At 45.1% G+C, this 22,665-nt stretch overlaps 1 protein-coding gene across 1 annotated transcript; it reads left to right on the plus strand.

The window, feature by feature from the left end:
• Positions 1-6,712: 6,712 nt before the first annotated feature.
• Positions 6,713-22,225, plus strand: LOC115083254 (zinc finger MYM-type protein 1-like). The gene is made up of 4 exons (XM_029587063.1): positions 6,713-6,778; positions 18,246-18,343; positions 18,630-18,680; positions 20,281-22,225. The coding sequence occupies exon 4, from the start codon at positions 20,303-20,305 to the stop codon at positions 22,223-22,225; it is 1,923 nt and encodes a 640-aa protein (XP_029442923.1). The 5' UTR covers positions 6,713-6,778; positions 18,246-18,343; positions 18,630-18,680; positions 20,281-20,302.
• The last annotated feature ends 440 nt before the right edge of the window (positions 22,226-22,665 follow it).

A 22,665-nucleotide genomic window follows, 5' to 3' on the forward strand; every position in this document is an offset into this window, starting at 1 on the left:
TAAATGATTTCTTTGCTTCGGTGTTTACTGAAGAGGATGTTGGGGAGGCACCCATACTGGAGAAAGTTTTCTTGGGTAATGATTCAGATGGACTGAACCAAATCATGGTGAACCTAGAAGATGTAGTAGGACTGATTGACAAACTGAAGAGTAGTAAATCACCTGGACTGGATGGTATACACCCTAGAGTTCTGAAGAAACTAAAAAATGAAATTTCAGACCTATTAGTAAAAATGTGTAACCTATCATTAAAATCATCCATTGTACCTGAAGACTGGAGGATAGCTAATGTAACCCCAATATTTAAAAAGGGCTCCAGGGGGCAATCCAGGAAACTACAGACCTGTTAGCCTGATTTCAGTGCCAGGAAAAATAGTGGAAAGTGTTCTAAACATCAAAATCACAGAACATATAGAAAGACATGGTTTAATGGAACAAAGTCAGCATGGCTTTACCCAAGGCAAGTCTTGCCTCACAAATCTGCTTCACTTTTTTGAAGGAGTTAATAAACATGTGGATAAAGGTTCGATTTTTAGAAGGAATTTGACAAAGTTCCTCATGAGAGGCTTCTAGGAAATGTAAAAAGTCATGGGATAGGTAGCGATGTCCTTTCATGGATTACAAACTGGCTAAAAGCCAGGAAACAGAAAGTAGGATTAAATGGACAATTTTCTCAGTGGAAGGGAGTGGGCAGTGGCGTGCCTAATTGATGATCTGGAAAGAAATATGACGAATGAGGTAATCAAATTTGCAGATGATACAAAATTATTCAGAGTAGTTAAATCACAAGCAGATTGTGATAAATTGCAAGAAGACCTTGTGCGACTGGAAAATTGGGCATCGATATGGCAAATAAAATTTTAATGTGGATCGGTGATGCATATAGGGAAAAATAACCCATGCTATAGTTACACAATGTTAGGTTCCATATTAGGTGCTACCACCCAAGAAAGAGATCTAGGCATCATAGTGGATAACACATTGAAATCGTCGGTTCAGTGTGCTGCTGCAGTTAAAAAAGCAAACAGAATGTTGGGAATTATTAGAAAGGGAATGGTGAATAAAATGGAAAATGTCATAATGCCTCTGTATCGCTCCATGGTGAGACCACACCTTGAATACTGTGTACATTTCTGGTCGCCGCATCTCAAAAAAAGATATAATTGCAATGGAGAAGGTACAGAGAAGGGCTACCAAAATGATAAGGGGAATGGAACAGCTCCCCTATGAGGAAAGACTAAAGAGGTTAGGACTTTTCAACTTGGAGAAGAAACAGTTGAGGAGGGATATGATAGAGGTGTTTAAAATCATGAGAGGTCTAGAACGGGTAGATGTGAATCGGTTATTTACTCTTTCAGATAATAGAAAGACTAGGGGGCACTCCATGAAGTTAGCATGTGGCACATTTAAAACTAATCGGAGAAAGTTCTTTTTCACTCAATGCACAATTAAACTCTGAAATTTGTTGCCAGAGGATGTAGTTAGTAGAGATGTGCATCATTTTTTGTGTTCATGTCGTTCTTCGTTTTTTGGCTGCCATGGAAAATATCATTTTTTTTTGGTTCGGGTCTTTTTTTTTCACGAAAAATCGATTTTTAGTTAGTGCGTGCTAACTCCCCGTTAGTGTGCTCAAACTCCCCGTTAGTGTGCACTAACAAAAACCGTTAGATTTTGTTACTTTTTGTTAGTTTTTGTTAGTGCGTACTAACGGAGATAGCGCGCACTAACGGGGAGTTAGCGCGCACTGACTCTCGTTAGTGCGCACTAATCGGAAAAACGAATTTTTGTGAAAAAACAGGAAAATCCTGATTTTTTTCGGGCTCCCTGAATCATGCCGAATTGGACAATTTCGTTGAAATTTTCCAATTCTGCAAAAACGAATGCACATCTCTAGTGGTTAGTGCAGTTATTATAGCTGTGTTTAAAAAAGGATTTGACAAGTTCTTGGAGGAGAAATCCATTACCTGCTATTAATTAAGTTGACTTAGAAAATAGCCACTGCTATTACTAGCAACAGTAACATGGAATAGACTTAGTTTTTGGGTACTTGCCAGGTTCTTATGGCCTGGATTGGCCACTGTTGGAAACAGGATGCTGGGCTTGATGGACCCTTGGTCTGACCCAGCATGGCATGTTCTTAGGTTCTTAAGTACACCTTCGACATTTTGGACTATGCCTCAAGATATCCAGAGGCAGTACTGCTACGTAACATGAAGTCCCCAATGATGGTGACTGCCCTAATGGAGATTTCTCACAAATTGGGCTGCCCAAGGAGATCCTGACGGTTCAGAAGACCTCGTTCGTGTCCAAGATAATGAAAGAATTCTGCACCTTACTTAAGGTAAAATCTCTGCACTCCTCGGTGTATCACCAGCAGTCCGATGGCTTCGTTGTGCGCTTCAACCAGACATTCAAGCATATGTTGAGGAAATTTGTGGATGAAGACAACAAAAACTGGTACTCGGTGCTGCTCTACTTGCTGTTCGCAATCGTGAAGTGCCCCAGAGCTTGAATGGTTTTTCCCCTTTTGAATTACTGTATGGGAGAAGGCCGAGAAGAATCTTGGACATAGCTTGGGAAACTTGGGAAGTTGAAGGGAACCCCAGGCAGAATCTCATGAACTACGTTCTCTGAGTGCAGGATTGCCTAAAAAAAGTTGGGAAGGCAGCCCACATATGCCTAGAGAAAACTCAGGCTTACCCAAACCCAAGCTTACAATTGCTCCACAGTCCAAAGTGGGCCCTAGAGGCCTTGCGCTACTACCTGCTAGGATAGCAGTTCATGATTATATCAGACCACCAACCGCTCTTATGGATAAATAGAAATAAGAAGTCTAATGCGAGAGTGATGAGATATTTCCTGGCCCTATGGCCCTTCAACTATGAAGTATGACATACAGCAGGCAGGGAAAATACCAATGTAGATTTTCTGTCTAGAGAGGTGTCCCTTAGGCTGAGCTGAGAGGGAAGTTATGTGAGGGAGTCGATAGGAAACTCCCTCAAACTACATTATGGGACCGGGCACAACTGACTTGCTAGGTCCTCCTTAAGATCCAGACCACAAGGAATTCTGGGTGCAGGAAGCAGCCCCTCACCAGAGTATAAGACCTCAGGGCCTAGAAGGATTAGATAGACCCCAGGGAGCAGGCTGGAACCCAATTTATGTGAAGATCTGGTATGTGTAATGTCTGAGTACTACCAATTCTGCAAGGTGAGCTGCATTTGTTTTCTGTTTTATTTTCTTACTGTAAATAAATTTGCTCAGAAGGAAACAGCCAGCTGCCTCCTTATTCCTCTTATTCTGCTTATTTCCTAAGCCACGATTGGCCATGTTACCAACTGCCTAAATGTCTTGTTGCTACCTTGCCCTGCCTTGTCTTGCTTGTTCCTGCCATGTCTTGGTCTCCAGTGCTTTGCCTTTGTCTCATCTGTCTATCTATGCCTGACTTCTGCTTCTGACCCTGGCCTAGGACTCTGACTACCCTTCTAGTCTGCCGCCTGCCCTGACCTTAACCTGGAGCTTGACAATGCCTGATCGCCACCTGACCCCACCTCGGCCTGGACCTGAATTCTGCGTGACCTCCACCGCCCCAACCTCAGCCTGGACCTTGACACCGGTTGCTCTCTGACTGCCCTGGCCTCTGCCCATTACTCGACTTTGTCTGACTGCTCTTTACAGGACCCTCACCTAAGCTCTGCTGGCCCCTGGAACCCAAGGGCTCAACCTGCAGGGAACGAGGCTGGTATAGGTGAAACCCTGGAACTAATCCTAGTAAGAGCGAGTCCACCTGCTGTGGGGACCTAGTAGGTTTGCCTGCTAGGCTGCGTCAACCACACCACAGCCCAAGGACTCACTTCCATCTCAGTGTGAGAGCATCTGTGTGCCTGTGTATGAAAGGGCATATATGTGTGCAAGTGTGCATGTAGGGTGTATGTATAAGAGGAGAAAGTTCACCCACCCCCTCTCCCCCCTGCACTAATTCACGGAAATCGAAGGATGACTGGAAATCAAATATTCCCAGGTATGGAAAGCGGGAATTTTAAAAATCCTTATTAGTTTTAATTATTGAATGTGTAGGGATCTATAGCAGGCTTGCTTGTTCTGTTTTCCTAATAGGAAGTGTATTGGTGTTTATGGTCTGGTGTAATATTTGCAGTGTTGCATTTTTAAAGTTAGGGGTTTTACTGTTTGAGGGCTGGCAGTTAGTGCTCTTTTAGTATGGGAGGTTTACTATATTTTAATAATAATTTGGCTTACTCTGGGCTTTTTAAAGACCAAGCCCACATTCGACGTATGTTGCATGAGGCCTAATACCATCTGGGTTACAAGTGTGTTTTTGTTTTTTTTCAGGGTTGTGATATTTTTACCTCAGAGGACTATACGCTCAATGTCATTTTTCATGTTAAATTGATTATTATAAATGCAGAATTTGTAATTATGTGTGTTGAGGTTAGGGGGGGGGGCACAGGCACAAAGCTGTAAACTTCACCTAGGGTACCTAATGCCCTTGCCATCAGCCCAGAGAGGATGTGCCACACAAAGACCCACTATTTGCCTATCTTCCACTTCTCCAGGGGGAAAGGTGAGGGGCAGGCCTTAGGGTTCCTGGGAGTGTGGCAGGTTTGCCAGCTTTCTAGAAACATTATCACTGCCACTCTACCTGCCACTCCTCTGGGAACTCTGGACGCCCCCCCCCCCCCCCCCTTAGCTTTCCCCCTTGGGCAGCATTGAAAATCTGGGAAAGAGCCAGTCTACAGCCATTTCTCCTTGCCTCTCTTGATGATTTGACCTGTACCTGCCACACAGGCTGATACAGTAAAGTTCGCGGGAGAGCGGGCGCTTGCCCGCTCTCCCGGCGCGCGCACAGGCCAGTGTCTTGTGCGCGTGATTCAGTAAACTAAAATATTTAAATTAGGGCGGCGGTAAAAAGAGGCGCTAGGGACATTAGCGCGTCCCTAGCGCCTCTTTTTGAACAGGAGCGGCGGCTGTCCGCGGGTTTGACAGCTGACGCTCAATTTTGCCGGCGTCGGTTCTCGACCTCGCTGACAGCCACGGGTTTGGAAACCGGACGCCGGCAAAATTGAGCGTCCGGTTTTCAACCCGGGCCGATTTCACATTTTTTTTTTTTAAACTTTCGGGACCTCCGACTTAATATCGCCATGATATTAAGTCGGAGGGTGCACAGAAAAGCAGTTTTTACTGCTTTTCTGTGCACTTTCCCGGTGCTGGCAGAAATTAGCACCTATTTATTATTTATTTATTTGTTTATTTTTAACTTTTATATACCGATATTCCTGTATAGAATACAAATCACACCGGTTTACAATGAACAAAACCTCTCCTGTGAGCGTTACATAGAACACTTAATGAATAAACTTTGAATAAATAACATTGAACAAAATGGGAAGCATTGATTAAGCAAAGGATAAACATGTAAATAAATGAGATACAAGGACTTAGGGCTAGTCTGATGAGCTATGTGACATTATTCAAAAAGGTTAATAAATACTTAGTTTAAACTTAATAAAATACAATACTTAATGGAAACAAGTAGGCAAGCTAGAATGACTTGGTTTGGCTAACGTGAAGGTATGAACTGGTGTCATCATTCTGGAAACGCTGATCTAAATAGCCACGTTTTGAGGGTTTTTTTTTTAAGGATATCGGGCAGGGGTCTTGGAGATCTGGTGGGAGAGCATTCCATTGAGGAGGACCTGCAGCGGATAGGGCTCTTTTCCTTAGGGATGTTTTAGCTGGGGGGCGTATAAAGTGCCTTGGTAGGCTCTTCTAATCGGCCTGACCGAGGTGTGAGGACGAAGATGGATGGTGAGATCAATTGGGGAGAGACTGTGTAAGGTTTTGTGCATAATGGTAAGGACTTTGTAAAGGATTCTGAATTTGATCGGAAGCCAATGGAGGTTGTAGCTTTGGGTAGGCGTTAATTTCTGAAAGTAAAATGTGTGGCTTGGCTGCACATTTTACTTTCTGAATCGCACGGGAATGACTAATAGGACCATCAACATGCATTTGCATGTTGCGGGCGCTATTAGTCTCGGGGGGGGGGGGGGGGGGGGTTGGACACGCATTTTCGACGCGCTATTACCCCTTACTGAATAAGGGGTAAAGCTAGCGCGTCCAAAATGCAGGTTAACAGTGCGCTCCACCGGAGTGCACTGTACTGTATCGGCCTGTTAATGCAGATGGGGAGGGGAGACATCTCATTCCTTGCCTCAGGCAGCATCAGGGGTTGAGCCACCCCTGATGTCTGCTCTTTTTGACCTGAGAGTGTATCTCTTGAAGCTAGGCAAGTAATGCATCATCGTTTGCCCAATAAAATAGTAGCACCTTAAAATTTGTTTTCTTAACCGTGTACTCGACTAAACTAACATCACGACCACAATACTATTCAGAATGGTAGATATTTCTTATTTTCAGCCCCAATATTGGCAACTCCGCCCTTCAAGTTGCACTTTTTATGAAAGGGAAAAAAAACAAAACAGATTCTGATTTTTTTTTTTTTTTTTTTAATTATTCACTAAAGTACTTTCATACAGAACTATTTCGACAAGCCCCAACTTTGGAGTGAATCGGTCCCTCAGCACCTAAACTAAGCACAGAAAGGCAAGACGCCTTGTAGCCGCAGCGGGCCCGAGTGTAAGGGCAGGGCCGGGGGTGGCGGCTATAGCGCAGCCACGCCCCCTTACTCTGGAGATGGGAGGGGACTGCACGGCCGCGCGCGCTCGCTCTCTCTCTGCTCAGCAGTTTCTGTAGGGTGCAGGTTAGTACTTTGTCCTCGCAGGCGACTTTTCTCGCTTGCAGTTTAACCTTTCTTCTCCTGCGTGGGGGAAGCGTGATCTGGGCTGAGGGTTTTATGTTTAGAAAGTATTTTTTAATCGGCGCAGATTGCCGGGCTTGGGTGTAACTGACCCCGCAGTAAAGCGAGGTCTGGCGTGCAGGCAGTCGCCGCCGCCGCCGCTGCTGCGCGTTGAAGTTTCGGGAGAAGGTGGGGCTCTCTTTCTCCAAAAGTTATAGGTGCGGGTCTGCGCTTGCCTGGCGGTGTAATCCGGGGTGGGGCGCGCTCTTTCCAACTTTTTTTTTTTTTTAATTAGTTTGCGTTTCCACCGCACATATAGCAAAGCTCTTTTCAAGGAAACAACCATGAGACCAAAGACCATTAAAAACAAAAAACAAACTACGCAAACCTAACATTTTTTCAAGATCATACTAATTAGATCTAAAAAAAAAAAATCCAAAAACCTGCAAGCAAATTAAAGGCAGTAAATCGCAACCGAACGAATCATGTCTGACTGTGAGACATGTGGCGTGTTGGGCTTTTACTTTGCAAAAAAAAAAAAAAAAAATTATTGTTCTGGCACTAAGACGGCACGCTTCTCGGGCATCTGAGCTTATTTCGCATTGCCAAACAGGAAGGGCGGGGGTGGGAAGGAGCTGCGAGAGCTCGGCGAGCCGAAGTTTCTACGAGTGAAGGTGGTGACCTCGTGTGCAGTGCTGAGGCCCCTCTGCTGCCTTTCAACGGCTGGCAGGGCGGGTTGCTGCCGCATTCACTAATAGGGCTGGATTTACAGAGGCTTTTATCCTATGCTGTATGCATGGGCATAGGAGGGTTACCCTTTTTTTTTTTTAAATGTAAATAGGGTAACAAAGGACGTTACCTCCTCCCCCAAACAGAACAGTGCTTTGAAAATTATCCCACCCAATCTCTTTCAAGGGTACACTTGCTATTTGGTGTGCATAGACTGCCTGCCTGAAAATGTATGTGCCTAGGGTTGAATGTCATGAAGTATGTATGTAAATCCAAACTCCTCCCCAGGAATACCTCTATTCAGTCTGGCCACATGTATGCACGGGCAGTTTTATAAAAGGTCAGGTCTAGGTGTAAAATAGTGGTAGAGTTCCCAGCTAGAGAATTTATAGGGACTGATTGTAAAACTGTTTTAGACACAGAAGTCTCTCTGAAGATTTCTGTCCCTCTAAAAGCATAGTGAATGAGGCCCTTAACAAACAAGTTGACTAGTTGCATAGCTTTACAGTTTTTGCTGTAATCCCATGCTGTGGGTGTACAGTTAGTGTTACTGGGTTTAAAAAAGTTTTGGATAAGTTCCTAGAGGTTAAATCCATAAACTATTACTGTAATAAGCAATAGTAGTTTAAGATCTGTCGAATGTATGGGTACTTGCGACTTGGATTGGCCACTGTTGGAAACAGGATGCTGGGCTGGATGGACCCTTGGTCTGACCCAATATGGCATGTTCTTATGCAAGTATGTATCTAAAAATTCATTAGTCATTTATCAATTAGGCAGGGAGAGAATAGTAGAAATTTCTAAGCAGGAAAAGGAGCTGGGGTGTGATCATTAAATGGATCTGAAGGTTGCCACTCAAGACTAAAATGGCAGGAAAAGCTAACAGTAGGCGCTGCAGAAATAGGAAAAAAAAAAGAATGTACAAGTCCCTAGTGAGGCCCTCTCCTCCTGCCTTGAGTACAGTGCTCCGTCCTAGAGGCTGTATCTTCCTAAGGACAATGAGAAGTTAGAGGTAGTTTGGAGGAGGGCTACTGAGAGGATACAGGGCCCACAGCATAAATCCTACCCTCTGTAATTCTAAATCTATTCATTTGGCCTAGAGAAACAAATGGCGATGGATAATATAATGATTTTTAAATATTTAGCCAGCTCCTATAAAGCAAAAAGTATTTAACCAAAAAATTAAATTTAAATTCAAAATCAAGGAGCCATGATATGAAAGTGGAGGAAGGAAGGCTAAGGAAATATTTATTTGAAGGAGTGGGGATCAGCTTGCCAGCATTGCTGGTAGCAGGTGAAACTGCGGAAGAGCTTTAGCAGGCTTGGGACAGGCACAGAGGGCAGTAATGACCTATGGAAGAGTAATGTTAGGTAAGAGTTGGGCGGGCAGGGGAGCCTGGACAAGCTATGGAAACCTACGTGATCAAATCACATGGAAGAACGGAGGGTCAAGAAAGCGAGAAGACATTGGCCACTTTCACAGCTTGGGTGTACAACCGCATCGAGCTTCCAGTTAGAGGAGGCAAGGTCTGCTGACATGAAATGGAACCAAGGCTTGATATGTTCTTGGAATTAATTGTATTCTAGCATGGGCTGCAGGCTAATTTGGTTGCATTTCCCAGCTAGAGAGGTGAAATAATATCCCGAGGGTGGTCAGCCTTGTCTGACAGCTGTGAGAGATCCTTACTGCAGCAAGCGGGGGAGAAGGGAGTGCAGGCATAAGGAAGGGTGATGGCCACGGCTGGGACAATGAAAATGGAAAAGCTTCTATAACAAACAGCTGGGAAATACCTTCAGATGGAGTACTGTAGGTGGGGGCAACAGGGCAGATTGTGTAGGGCAAATGGCCCCTTTTATTCAGTGACATCCATTGATATGGACTAGCTTTTGAGAGCGCTCCTGTATCAGGTCTATGCCAAATGTTAAAAGTGAAACAGTATAAGAATTATATTGAAACAGTTACAGAAGTAGTCGCTACAGACATCTTTGCTCTTCAGAAGGTCATCTGAAGCATATTAAAGCTACAAAGCATTGAATATTTGTGCAGGTTAAGGAATCCTGTGTTTTGCTCTTTAATTGACCCCTGAGATTAAATGTAGAAAGATGGTTTTGAAAATGGAAATAAGTTCAGAATAGTTTCTCTGTTCACAAGCCTTCTGTCTTGTTTTGACTGAATGCATCTGTTATTTCTTGTGGGTTTTATACACTTTTGGAATTAAAATAGATGTCAGAATGCCCTTTTGGTGGTGATTCAGATCAGATCCAGAATGTTAATCACATCCCTCTTTGTTCAGAGAGGATTAGGTTAACATAGTGCCCTTTCTAGCTTTTCACATCCAGAGAATCATTGTGCATTTTAAAGAGGGAGCTAGAAAACCAAAACTGACCAGTGTTCCTGTAAGATGTGGACAGGTGCATACAAAACATAAGAAATTGGCATACTGGGTCAGACCAAGGGTCCATCAAGCCCAGAATCGTGTTTCTAACAGTGGCCAATCCAGGCAAACAAGTACCTGGCAAGTTCCCAAACACTAAGCAGACCCCATGCTACTGATGCCAGTAATAGCAGAGGCCATTCCCTAAGTCAGCTTGCATAATAGCAGGTAATGGACTTCTCCAAGAACTTATCAAAACCTTTTTTAAACCCATCTACACTAACAGCATTAACTACATCCTCTGACAAAACATTCCAGAGCTTAATTGTGTGCGAGTGAAATAATTTTCTCTGATTTAGTTTTAAATGTGCTACTTGCTAACTTCATGGAGTACCCCCTAGTCCTTCTATTTTCCGAAAGAGTAAAAAACCACATTACCTGTTCTAGACTTCTCATGATTTAATAGACCTCTATCATATCCCCCTCAGCCGTCTCTTCTCCAAGCTGAACAGCCCTAACCTCTTTAGCCTTTCCTCATAGGGGAGTTGTTCCATCCCCTTTATCATTTTGGTCGCCCTTCTCTACCTTCTCCATCGCAACTGTCTTTTTTTCAGATGTGGCGACCAGAATTGTACACAGTATTCAAGGTGCGGTCTTCACCGTGGCGCGATACAGAAGCATTAAGGCATTTTCTGTTTTATTCACCATTCCCTTCCTAACATTGTTTCCTTTTTTTGACTGCTGCAGCATACTGAGCTATTTCAATGATGCCTAGATCTTTAACCTGGGTGGTAGCTCCTAATATAGAACCTAACATCATGTAATTACAGCATGGGTTATATTTCCCTATGTGCATCACCTTACACTTATCCACATTAAATTTCATCTGCCATTTGGATGCCCAATCTTCCAGTCTTACAAGGCCCTTCTGCAATTTATCACAATCCGCTTGTGATTTAACTTCTCTGAATAATTTTGTATCATCTGCAAATTTGATTACTGCACGTGTTGTATTCCTTTCCAAATCATTTATAAATATATTGAAAAGCACCGATCGAAGTACAGATCCCTGAGGCATTCCACTGTTTACCCTTTTCCACTGAGAAAATTGACCATTTAATCCCACTCTCTGTTTCCTGTCTTTTAACCAGTTTGTAATCCACGAAAGGATATCACCTCCTATCCCTTGACTTTTTAGTTTTCTTAGAAGCCTCTCATAAGGGACTTTGTGAAACGCCTTCTGAAAATCCAAATACACTACATCTACTGGCTTACCTTTGTCCACATGTTTATTGAATGGTGTTTCAAAGAACATTATGCACAAATACGTACTTGAGAGTTTTTGCATACACCGCCGACAAAAAATTAGTGGAATGCTGGAAGTGGCTCTCTATCTAGTTGAATCTATCTGTTTCTCGACTAATTGCACTTATAACTTGTTTAATTCATATACACTATGTAAATTTTGTACATAATTCTTACATTGTAAGCACCCTCTCCTGCTTATGCCCTTCTCTCCAGTTAGAATTTGTTTTAACCTTTCTTTTCTCTAACAGCCTAGTTCCACTTTCCCTGTTATAATGTAACTTTTTGCTTTCTCTGTTAACTGGTTTCCCCCTAGTTTATTGTAAACCGGTACGATAAGACCTGGTCTTGAGCATCGGTATATTAAAAGAATTTAAATAAAATAAATAAATCTAGTACTTTATAATCTGCATCCATGTAGTCACCTTGATGTTCTGTTTCAGGAGTTCAACCTTGGGAAGAACAAGTGACCTGCCTCATGGTTCAGCCAAGGGTTTCTTTGTGACAAAAGGTCACCTTATTTATCTTTGAAAAAAAGCATCTGAATTACATTGTCCAAACTGGCATGCCCTGAATCACTAGATCAGTGGTGCTGATTCTCTGGCCCTCTCCCCATCTCTGCCCCCAAAGAGTCTGGTTTTAAGTATATATTTCCTAGCGTGTAGCAGATGGACTCAGGACCAATGGGTATAGTGTACTTCTGATAACAGTTGGAGACAGATCAGATTTCAATCTGAATCTGACGTCAGCCCTAGTACATACACCCCTGCAGGAAGTGCAGATCCTCGGTATTTTCCATCTCCATAGCAGTTCGGGACTCTATGCACGCTCGCACAGTGTTGGAGTAATTTACCATAGAAACCCAAAACAAGAAGAAATCTTACTCTAAAGACGAGCATGACTTGCTACATCTTAGGTAATCTAAGGGGGTGTGAGGCACTTCAGTCCAGCTGGCAGTGAAGAAAAGGTTGACATAAGTGCTGTTACAAAGCTATTTTCTGTTAGGCTGTGTTTTCCTAGAGTGTAGCCAGATGGACTCAGGACCAATGGGTATTGTGCTCTTCTGCTAGCAGATGGGAGACAGAGTCAGATTTCAAGCTTACGTCATCCTGGGTACATATACCCCATGCACTGACCTCACTTCCTCAATATCGCTCCGTCTCCTAGCAGATGCGGACACTATACCACATACTAGAATAGTGTTAACAATTAAAGCAAAGAAAGAAATTTACCTTTAAGAAGATCGAGCCCCGCTCTCCTGCGGTGAAACCCCCAGTCGAGAATTTCTGAGGTGATTTCCGAGATACCTCAGAGGTGAGCCTTGGTCTGGTAGCCTGTTCCCGGCGTGGACTTAGCTCCCAGGGTGGCTGAAAGGCAGTGGGTGCACAATCGAGCGTGGCGGTGAAGGTATTCCCCTCTCCCCGCAGCTGGAGACCACACAGCACGCAACCGGTAAGCGCCGAGACCAGGTAAAGTGAAAATCTTTTGATTGAGGTCTCCTGTCTCCAGAGCTCGCATAGCCATACCGAATGTTTCTTCCGGCAAGGTTTAAAGGGGCACCGATCGGGTTGAGCAGCCCGGCTTGAGCTAGGCCCCGATCTGGTGCAAGGGTCCACACACGTGGAGACCCTCGGGGGGGGGGGGGGGCATCTTGCGAGCGGGGTCATCGGTGCCATATTTCCTCCTCAACCAGCGGTACAAGCCGGGCAGCCGATGCGCCTAACTTGCGCGCGCGCGCCCAATATAGTCGCACTCATAGCTGTGCGCACAGCAACGCACACAAAACAAGACATGCGCACAACTTTCGCACACGGCGCGTGCAACTGAGCACACCCTGTGTGCACAACTAAGCGCACCCGGGTCCATAACCTCGCACACAAACTGGATTTTGAGGGCAGCCACACAAACTCGTGGAAAACGATGGCACTGCTGCCCAAGAAGGCCAAGGGACACTCCCTTTGCACAGCCTGCCACATAAGAGCCGCGCAGCCTGAATTTGAGTCCTGCCTATGCCAGCACTGCGAAGAAGCCCAGGGGGAACCAAAACCTGGACCGCTACTGTCCGGAGAGGAGTCCGGAACTACTGACAAATGGTCCCCGGACCTATTATTTCTGGCACGACTGCCCCTCAGGAGAGCACCTCTGGGGCCCCTACTCCACTTCTCCCTGGGATCAACATGGACCAAGGGACCTTCTCCTGGGTGGAATTTTTCAAAGGGCTGCAAACCTTCATTCAGGTGCAACCAGCCCAGCTGCGCACCAGGCTCAACCCCTACCAGGAGCTCTAGATCATCCCGATCTGGCTAGGATGCCTCAAGACATGCCTCGCCTAACCAAGAACTTCCCTAACAGAGATCCAGACACCTCAGATGATGAGTGACTCCCTGGAGGAAGGAGAAATCCCCTTCAGGGATTTCTCCAAACCAAGCCATGCTTCGCTTTTTCCCCAAGGATGAATTACCTGCCCTTGTTTCCTAGACCCTTAAGACGCTGGATATTCCGGGCACGGACCCTATGGCGGAACCAAAGAAGAACCTCATTTTGGTGTCCCTTTGTAAGGCCTCGTGCTACTTTCCAATGATGGAAGCCATCCAGGAACTGATTGACCTGGAATGGAATGCCCCGGAGGCCATCTTCAAGGGGGCGGGCATTGAAAGCCCTATACCTTCTGGAACCTGCAGCCAAGGAATGCCTGCAAGTCCCAGAGTTGATGCTATGGTCTGTACCGTCTCAAAGCGAACAATGATTCCCATTGAGGAAGGAGTGGCACTGAAGGACAGCAGGACAGATGATTGGAAGCAGGCCTTTGACGCAACAGCAATGACGCTACAGATTGCTTCCTGCTGCGCACTCGTGGCACGTTCCTGTTTGCTCCTCTCGAGAGAGACTGACACCTCCGGAACGCATACCAGAGAGTTGATGGAACCTGCAACATCCTTCCTCACTGACGCAAGCTCAGATCTAGTGCGAACTTCAGCCAGGGGCGTTGCCTCAATAGTGGGAGCCAGAAGAAAACTATGGCTACGAAATTGGTCTGCGGACGTGACATCTAAAGCGATTTTCACAGGAATGCCTTTTAAAGGATCTCTCTTATTCAGAAGCGAATTGGAGAAGTTGGCCAACAAATGGGGCGAATCTCCAGTGCCTAGACTACCTAAAGATAGGAATAAAAGATCTCTGCATCCCTCCCCCAGAAGAACCAAGGGCAGAGGATTGCAGCGCTTTAGACCCTACAGGAACATGCAGTTCCAGACAACTCTCCCCTCCGGAAGGTCCCAGACCTTTCGGATCAGACAGACCAAGACAGGGGCAGGCTCCAGCCATGCCCCGCAATGAGAAGAGGCCGACCCATCCACAGGAAGAAAACCATAGGGGTTCATCTAGCCCTCTTGTACCAATGTGGGTCGAGATAATGGACAAATGGGTACTCTCTGGAATTCTACAGCATCCCTCGAGACAAATTTATGAAGTCACCCTGCCACTCTCACTCCAAAAGACTGGCAGTAGAAACCACACTAACAAGACTACTCACTCCAGCAAAATATTGGGCACTATTCCATCTATTTTATTGTTCCCAAGAAGGAAGAGTCATTCCGGCCCATCCTGGATCTCAAGTACGTCAATAGTTATCTGCAGGTAATAACTTCCGCATGGAAACTCTGTACTCCATTATAATGGCAGTACAACCGGGAGAGTTCCTAACCTCCCTGGACCTCTCCAAAGCCTATCTTCATATCCCAGTTCATCAGGATCACCAGCGCTTCCTGCGCTTTGCGATACTGGGCCACCATTACCAGTTCCGGGCGTTTCCCTTTGGCCTGGCAACCGCCCCCAGGACCTTCACCAAAATTATAGTGGTTGAGGCAGCAGCACTGAGAAAGGAAGGAAGGAATCCTGGTACATCCTTAGCTCTCCTCTGAAGATTTCGCCCTGATCAGCCAGTTGTCCAGGTGACAGGCGACCAGCAGAGTCAAGAGCCTACTACAGGAGGTCGGGTGGGTCATGAACACGAGCAAAAGCAGTCTACAGCCATCTCTTGTCGCTAGAGTACCTGCGGGCCCGGTTCAATACTAAACAGAACAGAGTGTTCCTCCCCCCTCCGAGGAGAAGGTAATTGATGGCACAATTGCAACAATTGATGACCAATGCACGCCCCAAGGTTTGGGACTACTTTCAAGTCCTCTGCCTTAGGGCATCAACCCTGGAGGTCATTCTGTGGGCAAGGGCCCATATGCAACCACTCCAGCACTCCCTGCTGTCATGATGAAACCCACTGTCCCAGTACTACTCTATTCACCTCCAGCTACCAGCAGAGGTTCGGATCCAGTTCCAATGGTGGCTACAGGAAGACCACCTAAGCAGAGGAGTAAGCCTATCCCCACCGAACTGGATATTGCTCACCACGGTTGCGAGGGTCAGGAGCCCACTGTCAGGAACTGATGGCCCAGGGACAATGGAACAAGACAGGGGGGAATGGAACATAAACCGCCTGGAAGCACAAGCAGTCAGACTAGCATGCCTGTGATTCAGCCACAGACTCTATGGCGAATCAATCAGGAAAATGTCGGACAACAGTTGCTTACATCAATTGCCAGGGAGGAACTAAGAGCCAGCAGGTGTCTCTGAAAATAGACCCCCTCATGGTATGGGCGGAGACAAACCTACATGGTATCTCGGCCTCCCACAACACGGGAAAAGACGTCTCAGCAGACTGAGGCTAGACCCAGGGGAATGGATGCTGTCAACCACAGCCTTCCAACTGATAGTAAATCGCTGGGGCCTCCCAGCCATGGATCTTCTGGCCAGTGCCCAAGTCCCCAGGTTCTTCAGCTGCAGACGAGAGCCACAATCCCTAGGAATAGACACCCTCATCTAGCCCTGGCCAGAGAAAGACCTTCTGTACGCCTTCCCTCCATGGCCACTATTGGGCAGAGTCATCCGTAAGATAGAGCATCACAGGGGACTAGTTCTGCTTGTGGCCCCAGACTGGCCAAGCCGATCATGGTACACAGACATGCAAATTGTGGGGAACCCTCTGTTCCTACCTCCACACTGGGACCTTCTCTGGCAGGGCCTGATACTCCACGAAAATCCATCTCGATTCTCTTACGGTCCGGCCCTTGAGAGGACTCGCCTGAAGAATCGCGATTACTCAAAGGCCGTGATTAACACCCTGCTCCGAGCACGCAAGTTCTCCACATCCCTGTCTTACATACGAATCTGGAGAGTGTTCGAAGCCTGGTGTGAGGGCCTCTGGATTATCCCATGGACAGCCAAAATCCCCATGATTTTGGAGTTCCTACAGGACGGGATGAAGAAAGGGTTGTTGCTCAACTCCCTCAAGGTCCAAGTTGCTGCGCTGACCTGTTTCAGAGCCGAAGTGGACAGCATCAGACTATCAACCTGTCCAGATGTGTCCTGCTTTCTGAAAGGGGTTAAACAGCGCTGACCACCCCTAAAATGGCAGGTGCCCCTATGGAATCTCAATCTAGTATTAGACTTCCTAGCTGGGGCTTCCTTCAGACCAAACACGCGGTCTATCACTTCGCCTCTTAACATTGAAGACGGCATTTTTGGTGGCAATATGTTCAGCTTGTTGCATCTCCAAACTACAGGCACTATCCTGCCGGGAACCGTTACTTAGGTTCACGCCTGGAACCATACAACTGCGCACAGTCTCCTCCTTACTGAAAGTGGTTTCACGTGAACCAAACCATCTCACTACCATTTCCAGATGAACATAAGGACTCTGAAGACTCACGCCTTCTTCACCATCTAAACGTCGGCAGATTCCTACTCCTCTACCTGGAAAGATCAGAACCTGTGTGCAAAACTGACCACCTGTTTGTTCTTCACAGTGGGAAAAAACAAGGGGAAGGGGCCTCATGAGCGACCATAGCCCACTGGATCAAAGAAGTAATCAAGGAGGCCTACATTGAGGCAGGCAAACCCTTACCCCTACAAGTTAAGGCTCACTCTACGAGAGCCCAGGCAACCTTCTGGGCGGAAACCAGGCTACTGTCTCCAGCCAAGATCTGTCGGGTGGCAACGTGGTCCTCCATACACACCTTTTCCAGGTTCTACTGCCTGGATGTTCAGGCCCAGGAGGACACAGCCTTCGCAAGGGCAGTACTAAATGGGCTACGGGCAGCCTCCCATTGGTGCTGAGTCCATCTGGCTACATGCTAGGAAATGGAGAAATTACTTACCTGATAATTTTGATTTCCTTAGTGTAGACAGATGGACTCAGCATCCCGCCCACAGCTGCCCCAGAAAAGGGAGAACCTCAGATGGCAAACCTAGAGACTAAACAAATACAGGTAAGCCATGGCCTACCCCTAGTTCAAGACACCCACAGTTATCCGATGTAGGCATTATTCGGTTGAGTGCACTGGCGGTCTCCAGTTTGGAAATCAGTTGAACCAGTCAAGTTTTAATCAAATTTAAGCAAGTTATTTAAGCAAAGATATATCCGTATTGGCTTTTCGAAGACTATACTGAACAAGTGAGGTCCGTGCAGGGGTATATGTACCAGGATGACGTCGGCTTTGAAATCTGACTCAGTCTCCCATCTGCTAGTGGAAGAGCACAATACCCATTGGTCCTGAGTCCATCTGTCTATACTAAGGAAAACAAAATTATCAGGTAAGTAATTTCTCCATTTTCGCTGGTGTCAAAATATGTGTTGTTACTATGTCCTTTTCACAAGCCAGTGATGAGTTGTGCAGCAGAATTCACAGACACGAACACTTCTGTTGTGGTCCCTGGAAGTGAGCTGAGATCAACGTATCTTTTCCCATAGGAACTTAGCCATCAGTTCAAATTGAACTGATGGCTAAGAGGTGAAAGTCCCTAATGCTGTGATCTGTCCCCACCATCCTGTGGTTAAGGGAGTCTAGTTGACAGGTCCAGTGAGCAGTGGGTCTGGACTGGCGATGGCTTTATGGAGAAGTAATGCTGTTTAAGAACCTGTAAAGTACCGCAGGAACTCTAAACCGCAGCTGCATGCTGTGTTCTTGTAGGTGGCTGCTTCAGAAAGGAGGAACCTGAAACAATTTGTGAGCATTTACACATGAGACTGAATCTCCACTCTGTTCTTCACTACTGAATGTGGAGAGAGGTAATGGTATAATTTTATTGTACATGTTCAAAAATGCTGCTGATAAAATAGTTTGGAGCACTTGGGGGCATGGATAGGAATTGAATTGTTCAATAGTGTGGCCAAGGATGAAAGAATGAGCTGACGGGGCTTGTTCTCTGCAGGAAGCAGCCCTCCTCTGATGCTTTAAAGGATTTACCTGAGGCCCAGTAAATATTAATTTTTCTCCTCTTAGGAAAAATGACTGTCACAGGCACCTAATTTATATTGGTTCACTTGTTTGCTTTTTTTTTTTTTCACTTGGCAGTTTCCTCCTGCTTTCAGAGAGTGCTGACTGCAGAAACTTCATCTGCTGGTGGTAAGTTGGACTTGCTGGGAAAGAACACTTAAAATATTTACAAAAATAAAAAAAAGTAAAACATTTAACTATTACTGGCTGTGTTTGTTATATGTTCTTAAGGCTGGTGGGAGTTTAGAGTTAATCTTTGAACTAATTTTTGTGAGCTAGTAAGTATTTTATTTGAAGGTATTGGAGTTGTGAGTTTGCAAAGATCACTTATTTGGTTTGAAAAGATGAGTATGGTGGTTTAAGGGCAATGAGTCATTAGCTTGATTCCTGTCTACCCATCCAGGTTCTTTTTCTGTTAAACAGAACAAAATCTTAAATAGGAGTCGATTAGTGATTTTTCAGCAATATACAATTAACCTTGATTTTAGTGATTTTTTAATTAATGTTAGTCTTGTTGCTGATTATTTACAAACTAACATAATAGCCTAATTATCAATTTAAAAACCTAATCCATACTCAGCTTTTAAAACTTCACCAACTTAAACAAATTAAGATGCAGACAGAAGTCCAGCAATGAGTTGGGGGCTGTTTAGTCTCTTGCACCAAATGCCACATGCATGATTACCAACCTGTTGGTGAGGTGATATATGTGCACTCCTGGTGCAAAGAGCTCCTGGCTCTCAGAGAACGAGTTCAGTCTCTGCAGGTCAGAGTGGCAGACCTGGAGGCAGGGCCGCCATCAGGGCAGTATTCTTGGGCCTGCAGTATGGGGCCCCAGGATCTACTGCCACATATGGGGGCCCGCAGCCGCCAGGCGGCAGGTGCGCTTGGGGGATGTATTAGTTCATGGCAAAGAGGCCCACTGAGGCTCTCTCCGACAGTCTGTCGCCCAGGGGCCTACTGAAACCTGGAGCCGGCCCTGGGTGCGGGCCCCAGAGAAGGGAGAGAATCAATGCTATGCGTGTCTTTTAGACACGCATAGCATTGATTTACAGAGCACCGCAGACAGAGACTCGTCCGCGCGCTCTGTCCTGCCAGCGTTCACTGTCTGACGCGGCTGTGACGTCACCGCCGCGTCAGACAGTATGCGCCGGCAAAGCGCGCGGGCCGTCGCTGTCTGCTTGCTAGCTGGAGGCCGAGGAGCCGCGGAGTCCCCGGAGCGCAAAGGGTAAGTAACAAGTTTGTTTTGCCGGTGCATTATCTATTTATTACTGGGGGGACGTCTGGTGCATTATCTATTTATTACTGGGGGGAGCTGGTGCATTATCTATTTATTACTGGGGGGACGTCTGGTGTATTATCTATTTATTACTGGGGGGCTGGTGCATTATCTATTTATTAGTGTGAACTAGGCCTAACAAGTCAACCGCTGAATGAATGGCCACATGAGGGAGGGTTTACATTGAATTTTCGGCTTCCATAATCAAGCACATAATGTGTATGATCGGGAAGGCACAAAGCATAGTAAGACAGTTTTTTATGTGCGAGAAGCACTTTTTTTCTCTTTTCTTGATTAAATGCATTTTTTTATTATAAGCAGCAGCTACTAAAATGATTTTGCAACAGACTTTCTTTGTTATATAGAACACAGTTGGAACACGGCCTTATACATAGTAAGCAGTTTATCATAGACCTTGATTACTAGCAAATGTTCATTATTTGTCTCTAGTAAATTCTGATAACCCCAAAGAATGTACCATCACAATTCTGGCTCTCAAAAACGGAAGCAGAAAAGAGAGCGTAAAGAAGAAGAGGAAAAGTTGAAGAAAAAAAAACTCATACAACAGTACTTTCAAAAGCCACAAAGTGACAGGGGAGATGAAGTTCAGGAAATGCAAACAGAAGCTTCTCATGAAACAGTTGAGCCGTCTACTTCATCCTGTCAGGTAGCTGCACCTGTGAGCATTTCTTCAGTGATAGAAGAAGAGGCTGAAACATTGTGTAGTATGCCACCATGTGCAGTATCAGAAGACAATGCAGACACACGGTCCTGCACCTCGTCACCGAAAAGACCTGTCATTATAGATGAAGATTCGTCTTCAGACCAAATTGTGACATCCCGTGTTTGTACAGAGGTGGAAGAAGAAACACCTTCCTGCACAAATGCAAGTTCCTACCCTGAGAATAATGATGTTGCCCTAAACACAACTTCAATAGAACAGTCACACGAGGAAGAAATTGACTGGAAAGACCCAGCACTATGGCCAGATGTCCTCAAAGACAAAGAAAGAGAGAAGATTGTCCTTTCTGGACTTTTCAATGTCGAGCAATTAAAGAATATGGCACAATCACTACCTAAAGATGCTGACACTCGTTCTTTCAGTGATTTTCTTCTATATGCCAAGTCATCAAATGGACGTGAGAAGATTTTAAGAGATTGGCTGAGATGGAGTCCAAGCAATAAAGTACTGTATTGTGTAACTTGCATGGCATTTACTAATGACTCTATATGTAAAACAGGAAGCATGCTTAGTAGGAACGATGGTTTTGATCCATCGAAGCACAAGTGGCATCTGTTGTACATAAAGTTGCCAGAGCATGAACACTCTTCACAGCACAGAAGGAACTACTGGAGGTGGAGAACACTTCAAAATTCTATAGGTGGTCATGGTGTTGACTATGAGATTCAAAGAAATTTGTCGAAGGAAGCCGATAAGTTTATAGCTCTTTTAGAAAGACTTCTGGATGTCACATTGCATCTGGCTTCAAGAAACATGGCGTTCAGAGGAAGTTCTCAAAGAATTGGAGAAATCCATAATGGCAATTTTTTGGGAACTTTGGAAATCTTGGCAAGATATGATAATTTACAGAGAGAGCATTTGGAAAAAGTCAAAGCTAGTCAGGAAAAGGGAAAGAAACTTTCAGCTCATTATCTGTCTTGGGCCACACAAAACGAATTCATTAATATTTGTGGAAAACATGTCCTGAATTCTATATTGTCAGAAAGGAAAGAAGCAATATACTTTTCAATAATATGTGATTCTACACCTGATTCTTCACATACGGAACAGAATGCAATCGTTTTACGATACGTTTACAGAAAGCCCCAAGACGGAAAATGGAACATTCGGGAAAGATTCATTGAATTTTTTGATTTTTTTCAGAAGACTGGAAAAGAAATTGCAGACATGATCATGTTTAGGTTGAATGAACATGCCATTGACCTTAAAGACTGCAGAGGACAGGGATATGACAATGGTGCCAACATGTCTGGCAGAATTAAAGGTGTAAGAGCCAAAATCCAGGAGACATACCCAACAGCTATTTTTTGTCCCTGTGCTGCACATTCTTTAAACCTTGTGGGAGTGCATGCAGCCGCAAGCTGCCCTGAAATGAAGACCTTTTTTGGAAGTGTTAACAGGTTATATGTTCTGTTCAGTAGCAGCCCTGCAAGATGGAACACATTGATTGAAGAAGTTGGAAGGTCCCTGCATGGTTTAAGTGACACTCGGTGGAGTTCAAGAATAGAGGCTGTACGTCCAATTGCGCAGAATCTGCCAAGCATTTTAAAGGCTCTGGAAAAGTTCTTGCATCCAGAAAACTCACAAATGATGCGCATTCAGATGCCCAAGGTCTATATGACTATTTTTTATCCTTTCGGGCAGTGGTTTTAGCAACATTCTGGGTAAAAGTGCTTACCAGCTTCGAGGAGAGAAACAAAATACTTCAATCAAGGTCTATTTCTATGGAAATTGGTGTCGCTAACATTAAAGCTCTCTCTGAAGAGATGAAACTGCTTCGAGAAAAGTGGCCTGTTTTACTTTCTGAAGCTAAAGCTGTGGCAGATTGCATGGAGATTCCCAAGGAACTACTGAACCCTCAACAATTGCGGCAAATAAAGTCAAGGCATCATGATGCAATAGATCCTGAAGATCATTTTAAAGCTAATGTCTTCCTTGTGGCAATGGACACAATAATTTCTGACCTTCATCAACGCTTCCAGTCTATGGAGGAAGTCTGCAAGCTATTTTCTCCAATCTTAAAAGTGAGAACAATGAGTGAAGAAGATCTGATGGCATCGACTGTGGAATTGATCTCAGCATACCCTGAAGAT

The sequence above is a fragment of the Rhinatrema bivittatum genome, chromosome 2, assembly GCF_901001135.1.
Source record: "Rhinatrema bivittatum chromosome 2, aRhiBiv1.1, whole genome shotgun sequence".
NCBI lineage: Eukaryota > Metazoa > Chordata > Amphibia > Gymnophiona > Rhinatrematidae > Rhinatrema > Rhinatrema bivittatum.

Bases quoted from the DNA above. Each gene is read 5' to 3' on its own strand.
- LOC115083254 (XM_029587063.1), top strand. From the start codon at position 20,303: ATGTACCATCACAATTCTGGCTCTCAAAAACGGAAGCAGAAAAGAGAG.